Source organism: Phlebotomus papatasi, chromosome 2 (genome assembly GCF_024763615.1).
Source record: "Phlebotomus papatasi isolate M1 chromosome 2, Ppap_2.1, whole genome shotgun sequence".
Lineage (NCBI taxonomy): Eukaryota > Metazoa > Arthropoda > Insecta > Diptera > Psychodidae > Phlebotomus > Phlebotomus papatasi.
This window is the reverse complement of record NC_077223.1, coordinates 111305392-111319154: the sequence shown is the minus strand read 5'-3', so window position 1 is coordinate 111319154 and position 13763 is coordinate 111305392. Positions and strand designations below refer to the sequence as shown.

At 34.2% G+C, this 13763-nt stretch overlaps 1 protein-coding gene across 13 annotated transcripts in view; it reads left to right on the top strand.

The window, feature by feature from the left end:
• Nucleotides 1-13763, top strand: part of LOC129800873 (rap guanine nucleotide exchange factor 4) — a 147399-nt gene that overhangs the window by 94281 nt on the left and 39355 nt on the right. For 6 of the 13 annotated variants that reach the window (XM_055845596.1, XM_055845595.1, XM_055845598.1 and 3 more), the window contains exons 2-3: nt 6832-7014; nt 12630-12776. In XM_055845596.1, the coding sequence (XP_055701571.1) occupies nt 6961-7014; nt 12630-12776 (201 nt within the window). In that variant the 5' untranslated portion in view covers nt 6832-6960. Of the gene's footprint in view, nt 1-6648; nt 7015-12629; nt 12777-13763 lie in introns of all 13 variants that reach the window. The other 7 variants (XM_055845590.1, XM_055845587.1, XM_055845589.1 and 4 more) reach the window with 2 other exon arrangements.

Below are 13763 nucleotides of genomic sequence, written 5' to 3'. Positions count from 1 at the left end.
CCCATAGAGCCGAAAAAAGACGTTCACAATTCACTGAGTGCAGAATAATTCATGCTGAAAATTGCCCCCTTATTTTGATGAATTTCTTTCCTCTTGAGATACAGAAGAGACTTTTATTTGGATCCACATAATATATAAATCATTGCAATCAAGATGTATATATTATTACTTTAGCCTCCCCTACACAGAGAAAAAAAATACCCTAGAATCAATACTTTTTTGGGATACTTTTGGTATTAAAAGGGCTCCAATACCTCGTGGTATTAAATTCTAGGGTATTTTGGGATTAAATTCAAGAAAATCTCTGTCATTGATTTAATACCATAAATTCATTAATTTTCAATCGCAATGAGTATTGATTCTATCCTATTTTGGTATTGATTCTATCCCATTCTGGTATTGATTCTATCCCATTTTGGTATTGATTCTATCCCACTCTGGGATTGATTTTTATCCCACTATGGGATTGATTCTATCCCATTTTGGGATTGATTCTATCCCACTCTGGGATTGATTCTATCCCACTCTGGGATTGATTCTATCCCATTTTGGGATTGATTCTATCCCATTCTGGGATTGATTCTATCCCATTTTGGGATTGATTCTATCCCATTCTGGGATTGATTCTATCCCATTTTGGGATTGATTCTATCCCACTCTGGGATTGATTTTAGGGTATTTAGGTATTGATTTTATCCCATTCACGTATTGATTAAAAAAATATTCCTTGGAATCAATACCTCGTTAGTATTGATTTTAGGGTATTGTGGTATTAATTTTATCCCATCTTGGTATTGATTTTAGGGTGTCTTTATCCCATTTCCCGTATTGATTTCAGGATATTTTTATTCCAGTTTTCGTATTGATTTTAGGGTATTTTCATCCTATTTTTCGTATTGATTTTCATCCCCCTTTGGTATTGATTTTAGAGTACTCCAGTATTGATTTTTTTATCCCATTTTGGTATTAATTCCATTCCAGTGTAGTATTGATTTTCGCAAAGTCCATTGAAGAATCCATATTTTTTTGCATCGGCCGAGATTCGATCTCACAACTTTGCAGCAAATCTTCACTTGAGAGTCGACGCCTTAGCCAGTTGCGCCACGGGGCTCCTTGAATTTCCTTTATTACAGCACAATGAGTTTCTAATTTCATCCCATTGTGGGATTAATTTCATACAATTTCAGTATTGAGTTTAGGGTACTCCAGTATTGATTCTATCCCACTCTGGGATTGATTCTATCCCATTTTGGGATTGATTCTATCCCACTCTGGGATTGATTCTATCCCATTTTGGGATTGATTCTATCCCATTCTGGGATTGATTCTATCCCATTTTGGGATTGATTCTATCCCACTCTAGGATTGATTCTATCCCATTTTGGGATTGATTCTATCCCATTTTGGGATTGATTCTATCCCACTCTGGGATTGATTCTATCTCATTTTGGGATTGATTCTATCCCATTTTGGGATTGATTCTATCCCACACTGGGATTGATTCTATCCCACTCTGGGATTGATTCTATCCCATTTTGGGATTGATTCTATCCAATTTTGGGATTGATTCTATCCCACACTGGGATTGATTCTATCCCACTCTGGGATTGATTCTATCCCATTTTGGGATTGATTCTATCCCATTTTGGGATTGATTCTATCCCACTCTGGGATTGATTCTATCCCATTCTGGGATTGATTCTATCCCATTTTGGGATTGATTCTATCCCATTTTGGGATTGATTCTATCCCACTCTGGGATTGATTCTATCCCATTTTGGGATTGATTCTATCCCATTTTGGGATTGATTCTATCCCACTCTGGGATTGATTCTATCCCACTCTGGGATTGATTCTATCCCACTTTGGGATTGATTCTATCCCATTCTGAGATTGATTCTATCCCACACTGGGATTGATTCTATCCCACTCTGGGATTGATTCTATCCCATTTTGGGATTGATTCTATCTCACTATGGGATTGATTCTATCCCACTCTGGGATTGATTCTATCCCACTCTGGAATTGATTCTATCCCACTCTGGGATTGATTCTATCCCATTTTGGGATTGATTCTATCCCATTTTGGGATTGATTCAATCCCATTTTGGGATTGATTCTATTCCACACTGGGATTGATTCAATCCCACTCTGGGATTGATTCTATCCCACTCTGGAATTGATTCTATCCCACTCTGGGATTGATTCTATCCCATTTTGGGATTGATTCTATCCCACTCTGGGATTGATTCTATCCCACTCTGAGATTGATTCTATCCCACACTGGGATTGATTCTATCCCATCGGGAATAAGAATGTCTTAATAATATAAAACTGATACCATAATCGTAGAATCTATACCTCAGTGGGATAAAATCAATAACCTATTGTCATTTTGGAATCGGTTTGGGTAGAAGGATGGTAATGACGTGTCTTGTACGAGTGTTCTGAATTTAAAGCGAAATATGAAGGTGTGCTGTCTTGTGCCTGGTTATTAGTGCAAAAGGGCTGCAGTGGATACAGTGTACACACACGTGTTGTGTAACCTCAAAGAGGATGCTAATTTTTAGCATAAAAGAGGATTTTGTCCACTGCATCTCTACGAATCCGTCAAGGCAATTAATGTGATAAAAAAGTTCCTAAAATTTTAACATTTGGAGAGTAAAGATGACATTTCTCACTCCTCAAATTTCAACAATATTTCCAAAAACATAACGGAATTCATGTGAAATTTACTTTTCTTAAATTAAGATAAAAAACTTTAGAGAATATATCAATTTAATTTATTGTGAAAAACCTTTCTTCACATAACCTCAAATTTTACAGTTTGAACTCAACCGTCGTTCAAATTTGTGTAGTTCAAATTTGATGAACTCGACTGTACCAGTATCTGTGAGACTTTTCACAATAAGACACTGCAAGTGACTAGATTGCCTAATTCTTGGCTATTTGGGGATTAGTGGAAGACATTCTTTTTCTTCCTCTGAGCTCGGTATTTCTTGTATAACACAACAAAGACCCATGTCGAAAGCCGAGCACTGGGCTCTGAAGAAGGCATGGACATGAACACTTCATGCGGTGAAGGGGAGGTTTGGCAGTGGGACACTTAGGAAGGCTAAATTAAATACCGAAATGGGATAGAATGAATCCCAGAGTGGTATAGAATCAATCCCAGAATGAGATAGAATCAATCCCAAAATGGGATAGAATCAATCCCAGAGTGGGACAGAATCAATCCCATAGTGGGATAGAATCAATCTCAAAATGGGATAGAATCAATCCCAGAATGGGATAGAATCAATCCCAAAATGGGATAGAATCAATCCCAGTGTGGGATGGAATCAATCCCAGAGTGGGATAGAATCAATCCCAGAGTGGGATAGAATCAATCCCAGACTGGGATAGAATCAATCCCAGAATGGGATAGAATCAATCCTAGAGTGGGATAGAATCAATCCCAAAATGGGATAGAATCAATCCCAGAGTGGGATAGAATCAATCCCAAAGTGGGATAGAATCAATCCCAAAATGGGATAGAATCAATCCCAGAGTGGGATAGAATCAATCCCAGACTGGGATAGAATCAATCCCAGAATGGGATAGAATCAATCCTAGAGTGGGATAGAATCAATCCCAAAATGGGATAGAATCAATCCCAGAGTGGGATAGAATCAATCCCAAAATGGGATAGAATCAATCCCAAAATGGGATAGAATCAATCCCATAGTGGGATAGAATCAATCCCAAAATATAATAGAATCAATCCCACAGTGGGATAGAATTAATCCCAAAATGGGATAGAATCAATACCAAAATGGGATAGAATCAATACCAGAATGGGATAGAATCAATCCTAGAGTGGGATAGAATCAATCCCAAAATGGGATAGAATCAATCCCAGAGTGGGATAGAATCAATACCAGAATGGGATAGAATTTATACTGTTTCCTAATAAATAATGACTTTCAAAAATCAATGCTGCAATGGGATTAAATTAATCCCACGATTTCTAAAATTCAATCTCAAATTGAGATAGAAACAATACCATTTCCTCCTCAAAAAATTAATTTCATAAATTTAATACCAATATGTCCTAAAAGTAATCCCAATATTTCTTAACTTTGTTCCAGAAACTAAAATCAATCCCAATATGCACCTATTTTCAAGAAAATTTGGGATAATTTTGGTATTGAAATGGTGGGATTAAAATCAATACCATGGGTATTGAATCTGGATACTTGAAAAATTTTCTCTGTGTACACATTCACAATTTTGCAAATAAAATTGCCCTGTTATCGCAAATAAATGCCAACGAAGTGTAACATACACTCAGAGTAAATCTTTCAATGATTCACGTGCTCAAAAGTATCTCTAAATTATTGACTTATTTGCTCCGAAATATTTTCTCGTTAAATAATTCCAGATAATTATTTCCTGCTTCAATTTACTTTCGGTGTTTTTATTTGATTGTGAAAAAAAACTCAATTTGCTTCAAACTTGGAACATAAAAGCCTACATTCACACCCACGAAAGTCCAATGCGGATTAAAACATTAAAAGTGGTTTTTCATAGCTCTATTTTTTCTCCATCTCTGGCATGATATTGATCAGAAATTCTTCAAGTTGGACACTTTATCTTTCAGGCGACGCTATATTTTGCCACACAAACATTGAATTATCTTCTGCAGTAATCCTCTTCTATGTTTGCACCGATATATTTATTGCTCGATAATCTCCAATGAAGATCTTAAGCGGTCTCCACATTGCTAAAGTTTTATAGAAGTCGTGTTATTTGCTTTGACACATTGTAATGTTAGCTCATAGAATTGTACTGTGAGAGGGAATTTTATTACTTGGAACGTGGTCGTGCTCCTAAGACATTAATTGTTATAATAGTTTCACAAATAATCGTTAAAATATGAACTTGGATTTATAGTTTATTTATTTAATCATGTCGATGTAACAAATATTCTGTTACTTTTTACAAATTACTACAAATTTAATAATTTAAGAGAGATTTAGTACTTTTTAAAATACTTATTTGAACTTCTCATTAATTTACCTTGATTCAAAAATGACTATTTTCTGAAAGACATAAAATAGTCGAAAAGTTACTTTCAAATACTGAAATATATAGCGCTTTTGTGTCTAATTCAAACCACTAAGTTTAAAAACTTATTCCAGCATTTAATAATGATGTATTTAAATAATTATCTTTTTTGTAAGAAAAAAATATTCTTCAAAAATAAATATAAATAAGTAAATTAAAATAAAAAGATATAATTTTGTAACCATTTGTGGCATTCAGCAAAATTTTAGTAATTTCATAAAGTTTTCTTCTTAGATGATATATAGAGTTAATGGGTGAAAGAAAGGCTTAAGATTTTAATAGATTTTAGATCATTAATGTTTATGTTCTTGAGTAGGTACTGAATATATTAAATGATAGAGAGCATGCTCTATCCTGCAAATGCCGCGGGTTCAAATTCTTTTTACGTGTTCAGAATTTTTCTCACATGAAAGACTTTCGAAGTTCGAATCCTATCCGATCTCAAGACTTGGTATTAATGGATGGAGTCTTTTATAAGAAAAATTCTTCATCAGAAATCATCTTTGCGATGTTATGTCATACAATAATTTATGCAAAAATTTTTCAAGTCTCATAATAGGGAAAGTTTTCCAGACTGCCCACATACATATACTCTGCCTTCGCACACTTCATATTTTTCCCAAATTCCTTTAATGAATCTGACCTAATTTTCTCATGAAATGTGTGACTTATAACTAGCTATTAAAAATATATTGCCAGTAGGTCAAATTCATAAATGGAATATCGGAAAAAGTGTTTGAAACTAAAGTATGTGCGAAACCTTACAGCCTCCCTCTACTTATTTTCGCGGAATATGTACACGCTCAAATTATCTCTCAAAGTATAAATGAGAAATGCAGTTTTGGCTGACATTAAGTTAACTGAAAAGTTATTCCATCTCCAAATTGGCTGTGGAACTCAAGATGTCCCCCGGGTGGTTCAAAAATTACCATGGCAAGTGCATGTGCTTCATGGTGTTTCAAGAGTCAGTCTGCTTCGAATATATTTCAGCCCAAGATATTCGCGTAGGTGTGCTAAAAGAGACACATTATTGATTCACCACAGAAGTATCGCAGACTTTGCCTCTGGATCTCCCAAACTCTTTACCATATCTTATCTCTGAGTGAGAGCACAAAGTTTAATTTTATGTCAATAGGCAACCCTCCCAAATCTCGACTATTTGTCTTTTTCACTGGGAAGTCACCAGAAAAGTTGGTTGGATTATAAATTGACGTCACATCAAATATTTGTAACATTTGTTAGGGGGTAGGATAAAAAAAAAGTGGAGGATTTCATATAGCGCCAACATTTAAACACGGGAAATAAATCATGCATTTGATGTGAGTTATGTGGTCCAAAATGGAATTGAAGAAACATTTTTTTTCCACTATGATCACCCGGCGGAAATTTATTCTCGCATTTTTCACTGCGTGACCATTTATCTTGTGCGCCCTCCCCACACTTTAATTGAGGACGATGGATGGGACTTCGCAGGAGGATGGGTTACTAGCACTATGTAAGGCGGTGCCGGAAATTTATCCTCCTGGATGCGTTCTTCAGGAGTCCTCTCGTTGGAGCGTGATTTGAGAATTCATCTTTCTCTCCTATCTTGTCACCAAATGAGAAATGGTCTGAGAAGGAGTATCACTTCGTGTCACGTTCTTATGGATGGCTCTCACCTTCATCTCATTATTGACGAACCACCATGAGAAATAGTCAACGTTTATTTTTAATCTTCCAAAGTGAATCTAAAGCACTAGGGGATAAGTGAGACATTTCTGTGCATTGGATACATCTATCCTTAGAGGACATTGAGTGTTGTGTGTGATTTGTGGGGCTTCTTCAGATGTGGAGGTGTCTTGCCGGTGGAAAATGTGGCCCAAAAAGGGCCTATATCGCGTCGCAAGAAGTCACCGTCAGCTTGAGGTTGGTACACATACTCACCCACAATTATCAATATTTATTTATGATAAGGAAACATGTCTATCACTGCCAAAATATGTACATAACATGGTCGTTTGCATTGTTCTGGGACTCAATTTGCCTAAGTTAAACTTTTTAAATATTCTTTTAAAGAAAATTTAAATTAATTCAGGAAGTAAAACACAAACTTGGCCCACAAAAAATTGTTAAAAAAAAATAAAAATAGCACAAATGAGTTGCTGGAAGCAAAAACAGTAAAATGACATACTGAACTAATAGATATTTGAAACGATCTTTGTATGTACATCATTGTAACATTTTAATGCACAGTATGAAAGCCGAATTCCTTGTTGTCCTTAAAGAGTTATACATAGAAACAGGGGCGTGACATTAGCTCTGAAAAATGCGACAAGTTTTAGTGTAAATTTTTTCCTGTTTTCGTACACATTTCACGAGATATCCCCAAAACTACGTAGCTTGCCAATTTGGGGTTTCCGGTTGCCTTTTCGTTATTAAATTGGCTTTTATTTTGTATTAGTATTATTTGCTAAATCATTCTACAATGACAGAAAACATCTAATAAACTCAAAAGTTTTTTCGGCGCGCTAGAAACATATGGGAAACATAGGAAATGTTATGCCCCTGCATAAAAACATACCTTCCTGAAGATTGTGAAATGGACTCTAAATTCTTATAATTAATAAATAACGATGTTTTACTTGATTAAGTATTTAAATAGAAACAGCCAAAATTAATCATAAATGACATCAAAGACCTTTTCAGCCTTGAATTTAATTTAAATTCAAATATGTTGCATATTGTGATAATTTTTTTATATGCCGCCTTTTATGATTTTCTTCATATAAGTTTAAAAATAATTAAAAGATTTTTTTCTAGAGTAATTGAATTGATGTATTATTTATAGTATATATTAATAATTTGTTATAGCTTTACTTAACCCTTCAATATCATGCATTTATCTCCGCCTTATGACCTTATAAAAGGGCTTAACAACTCATGATCAGCTTTCAAAGCAAAATAACAGAAAAGCCTTTAACCCTACTATCTAATCTTTGTTGTGTTGAAGTTCTCAAAAACAAAATTTTGAGAGTTCTCGAGGTCCTGATTTTAAAGTAAAATTTTACCCAAGAATCTTCCGCTTGACCCTTCTTTGAAGAAAATCGTCTAGAAAGCAGGAAATAAAATACAGTGGAAGAGATAAGGGTATATTTGAGATACACAGAAGCTGTATAGCTCAATAAATATCCTGTCTGTCTTATTTTTTTCTTGCTTAAATTTAGGGAGTATCGGGAGGATTGTAAATTTTCTCAGGCCATTATAGATGAAATAAAATGAATTTATGATTTTCCTGTAATACACTATAGACAATGAGATTTCCATGCAGTATAATTTTTTTTTAGGCAATGAAATGCAAAGTGTATAAAAAATTTGGAACAAGGACGAATTTGGAGGATATATCGATGATTTAATTTTTTATCGCTCCCTGGTGAAATAACCAATTTATTTTACCAATTCCATGCATATTCGCATGTAATACATTGAAAATTTGTAAATAAATTATCCGCAAACAGAAAATCCCCAAGTTACATAAACTCCAAAAGCTAATCGACACAGTTGAATCAATAATGCGTACAGAAAGTGAATTTGGGAAGTCTTATATTTGCTGAACGAGATAGAGAGTGAAAGTTTAAGAAATTGAAATCTTTTTCCGTTCATGTGCTTTGCAGTTGAGTTTAACAGTTTCTTCCAAGCTTTGAGTGAATAAGGCATTTGTCAACAATTGAGATCCCACACTTTTAGTATCAGCATCAAGTGACAAATAAGAGGGATAAGAGATATTTGTAAATGGACACTTTACTTCAGGGGAGAAATTTTGGTAAAGCTCCTTACGCGCCAAAGTTCTCCATTCAGAACATATCCTTTAAAATCCTCCCCAGGACATAAAGTTATATTCAAATGGAGTTGAGGAAAACGTTCATTAGTACTAAAGAAGTTGGCTCAGTGTAATTAGACTTATTGCCAATTATTTTCACTTGCGTAGGATGCGTCGCACGCGTTTACGAAATTTACTTTCAGCAAAGGTGAGAGTCGATAAGAAAACAAAAGGCCAAACACGCAAATGTTATTTTGGAGCTTTAAATCAAATTTAGAAATGCATTATTTATTTTGCAATTCATATCTAATGATAATGGTTAATAATAATTTATTCCAATAATAAATTTCCCCCATATCGTACGTTTGCTGTCAACTCTGCGTTAATGATAAAACTTTTAATTTAGTTTTTTTATGCCAATTATATTGTAAAGTTTGCAAGACTCTTAAGTAGATATAAAAAAGAATTGTTTACATAAATATATGCCTTTCGTTTTACGATGTGGCCGCTATTTAAAAGAGATTATTATTAGTCGTATTGAAACTGACGCTCTTACAAACTCCTCCACGAGGTTCCTCTCACAAGCAGCAGCGGTTTTATAATCCGTAAGAAAGCCCAACGTTGTGGTGATACATTTCACCATCAGTAGTCTTAACCAGGAATGAATTGTTCCAGAAGGTTTTAGTCTCCAATTAGAAGCAATACGTGGACACAAGTGGTTGCACCAAACCATATAAAAAAGGTACCCCAAAGCACCAGAAGCTTTTAGGGAATTCAAAAAAAACTCATTAGGCGAACAAAACTTTAAAAAAAAAATTAAAAAAAGTAGTATTATGCCCAACGCACAATAACTTTTGTTTGTAAACATGTTTTCAAAATTTTCTATGAGAGAGAGCGAGATGACTAGATCTCTGTTTCATTCACTCTCATTTAAATGTCAAAAACATATTTACAAAACAAAACTTATTGTGCGTTCAGCATTATAATAAAACCAATGTATAACTATATTTTGATATTCGATAAAAATTTGTAAACAGCGCTTTAAGTTATTTCTTTTGTGATATTGTATGATTATCTGGTAAGGATCTTGGCTAAATTTTTTTCTACTTTTCATGATTAAGAAAATTAGAAAAATCCTAAAATCTTGGGTGTTAGGAAACCTTGCGACACCTAACATTAGCCGAGGAGGAATGCTCTTCGTATTGAAATTTATTTGGATTATATCCACCGCTTCGACTCTCATCTCATCGTATTTTGGAAATCTTTTAATTGACTCATTTGCTATGATATTTAAGGCACAATTACTACGACTTACAATTTAGTGCCAAATGTAGATGTTCTTTCTCATGTTAAACTTAAAGTTTCAACAACATAATCTGTATAGAGTGAAGATTTCCCCTTGACATCAATTTAGCAACAAATGACTCAGCAAACACTCGAAAGGTGGGTTGAGTGAATGAGAGTAAAATAGGGTATTTCAGGATTGCGAAAGAAATGAATTTTCTTCCATTGGAGCTTTATATGCAACAACTAGGAGAAGAGAAAACTCTTCTGAAAACCTCATATGTTTGCTATTTAAGGATTGTTTGAACACGTCCATCCACTGAACAAACGTCATGAAAGGGTTTTTGAAAAATGCTTTCCATAAAAAGAAAGTTATTTCCCTCGCACGCCGTATCCCAACGACAAACAGGAAAATCTCTCAGGATATAATCCTGACTCTATTTGACTGCAAATGATTTCGTTCACGTCATGCTGCCAGATGGTGCCATCCTCACACCATTCTTTTGATGCCCCAGAGTCTTTGGAGAGCCATTCATCTCCCGAGGAAAGGGGATCCTTTTGGTGGCATATGCCTCTCGCTTTTGGATTATTTACAATTTGATAGAAGCTGCGTCAATATTCGTGAAGCTTTAGGGCAGTTGCAGAAACCAACCAATCGATCTGCTAGAGAAATAAGACAGCTGAGGATGAATCGTGGTCTAATTAAGAAGAAAATTCATTGAGAAAGATTCTGCACCTTGGCATACAAAGACTAATTTTTGGGGTTAATCTTGTTCAGACGGATGGCAATTTATCTTAATAGTCTCGAAAAATAATCCGATTGTAGTCTATCCATCAGGCTTGACGCTTCATAATACTTTATAATCGATAAATTTTATATATAGAATGTTCTGATATTTTATCCTTAATACTTTCAGAAATTTATTAAAATTTTATAATACTTACTTAATTCCCTCTAAAAAAAAGTATAAGTAAAAGAGATGGTAAAGCTCTCTATGCTTTGCGAAATATTCGAACTCTTGAATAACATGATATATATTTCAAAAACTGTTTCGTATTTAAAAAAATTATTATTTATTAATAAAGTTTTCTTAAGGATTCAATTCATGAATAAGAGCATGGTGTTCACAAGTTTGAGCGTTTCGATCACTCAAATATTCGAAGATCAATCAAAAAATTTAGAGCTAACACAGTTAAATTTCGCATAAGATTTAGTTATCAGTTCATTACCAATCTATCACGCGCCCATAACAGTTTAAATCGGTTCAAACTTGTCAGAAATTTCAAAACATTTCCAACGAGTCCAAATATGTTTCCATTAAGTTGAGAAATACGCTGTTTTGAGCTTTTTCAGCCCTTGACCTTGAAAAACCATTATTTAAAACGATTCAACCGTATATTCGTTCACTTAAGTAATAGTGTAAGATAACATCAAAAAGAAAAATGGTTTTAGAAGAAGAGAGCAAGAGTTAGAGAGATGAAGGTCCCAAGTCGCTATCTCTAACCGTTTGACCTCTAGTTCTGGTAATCATTATATATTTCAGATAGTAATCAGTGGATCAGACAGAGGCACAAACAGACGGACGGATAAGAAAAACAACATGATATCAGTTTTCAGAATTCATCAGGAACTCTAAGATACGTTCAAAAGAATGATCCCCCGGTAGCTAAATGGTGGATATTTCGGGGGGTAAAAAAATCTAAGGATTATAAATAGAAACAAAATAATTGAAAAAAAAAATCTCAGAACATGATTCAACAGTTCTGTTCTTAAATTAGAATGCTTCGTCAGTTCATCCCTCGAAAAATTTGACTAATTTTTGTGAGTTCATTATTTATTTACCGAAGAACTTCCTCTCAAATACCGCACCTCAGAACTTCCAAGAAGTGACCATTTACAGTCCCATCCCATCTTGCAGATAAAATGTTTTTTTGCTGAATAATGGTAAAACAGAAAAGTCGCAATGTTTTCTATTTTTTTGCACACAAAACCCATTAAAAGCGGAAAAGTTTCAAAATATTTGGTCATTTTGGAACAATAAACAGTGAATTGAAATTGGTCTACCAACTCAAATATTTTCTCTCGAAACAAGATCCAACAGTAGTTTGTCAACATGTCTAGAGATTCACTTTCATTCGGTTTTTTTGTCGTGGTCTTTTTTTGCACCTATTTAAAAAAAAATGTGTGAATTATTAAAAATTTTCTCATATGATCTTGAGTAAAGTCATTAATCTAACACTGTGTGCTCACTTTAATTACCACCTGCAGATAAAAGTGCTGTTAATTCTCACACTCCTTGTCACTCTTATGAGACTTTCCTCGAGAATGGCAATAAAATGAGTAATAGTGCCTTAAGAATATCATTTTATGAAAAATGAGAATGTGAATTTGTGCTTTATTGTACTTCATGGGAGCTTTCCTTCTCTCATCTTTCTCCAGTTGCCGGTGACTCTGTGTAATCTTGGTGTGGGTGCTACATTTGGCGAATCTGTTCTGCACGACCTACCTCGAGACAGCACAGTCGTTACAAAGACTACATGTGAGCTCCTGCGTGTCGAGCAGCAGGATTTTCGTCTCATCTGGGAGGTGAGTTCTTGAACCTAGAAAATGACTAGTTCCATCCATTTGGCGGTATGTCAGCAGAAAATTTCTCAGACACCACATGACTTAAGCAAGAAAAAGGAAAAATTATTAGTTGGAGATGTTAGCCACAGTGGCGGCAAATGACTTTACAATGCTTGAAATCATAGTCAAATATTAAGAGTCTGTTTTGCTATTCACTTTGTAAATGGGTCTGTGTTACATCGTTAAGTGAAGACACAAACCGTTGCTTATTGTAAATAATTCCATTCATCGCTTTTTACGATTACATTTGATGAATTAACCTAAGAAATTCAAGCCTAATCAAAGTCAATACATCTCGCCATAGTAATCTAATATTTGGGATTGTTATTACACATTAACATTAAAAGAATAAAAGGGTGAATTCGGACAAGCAACAAAATTTTGGTATCTTTTTTTCATGATAAATTAATTGTGTGTTAAATTTTCATTATTAATATTATTCTTTTATTATAATTTATATCGAGAAGTTCTATCTTTCATTCATTTTGATTAATTCTTGTATTAGAAGAGTTAGTTAGTTATTGTACAATGATCAGGACCGCCATCTTTTAGTAAATGAGCTCACTTATTACACCTAGATACTATGTTTTACACAATAGACAGTGATCAAGAGGCGAAAATTATATATTTGAATTGATGTATAGGTTTTGAAAGTTTTTATTTAAATTGCGGAAGTGGCAAAGAAAATTCAGAAAAAAGTTTCAGAAGTTAGTACACGTTTCAGGTTCAAACTTGTTTTAAAGTTCAGCCTGATCAGTTTAGTTTTTATTAATACAAAGGCAATGTTTTCATTATTTCATTTAATAAATTCTAAACTCATATGATTCTAGAAAAACCGAAACTGACAAGTCTAGAATTCAGGACTTTAGAGTCGTTTGAAACGCTCTTATTTGATCTATAAGGCAAATTATTAGGTGCAGAAGCAAAGTTATTTTTAAAAACACTTTT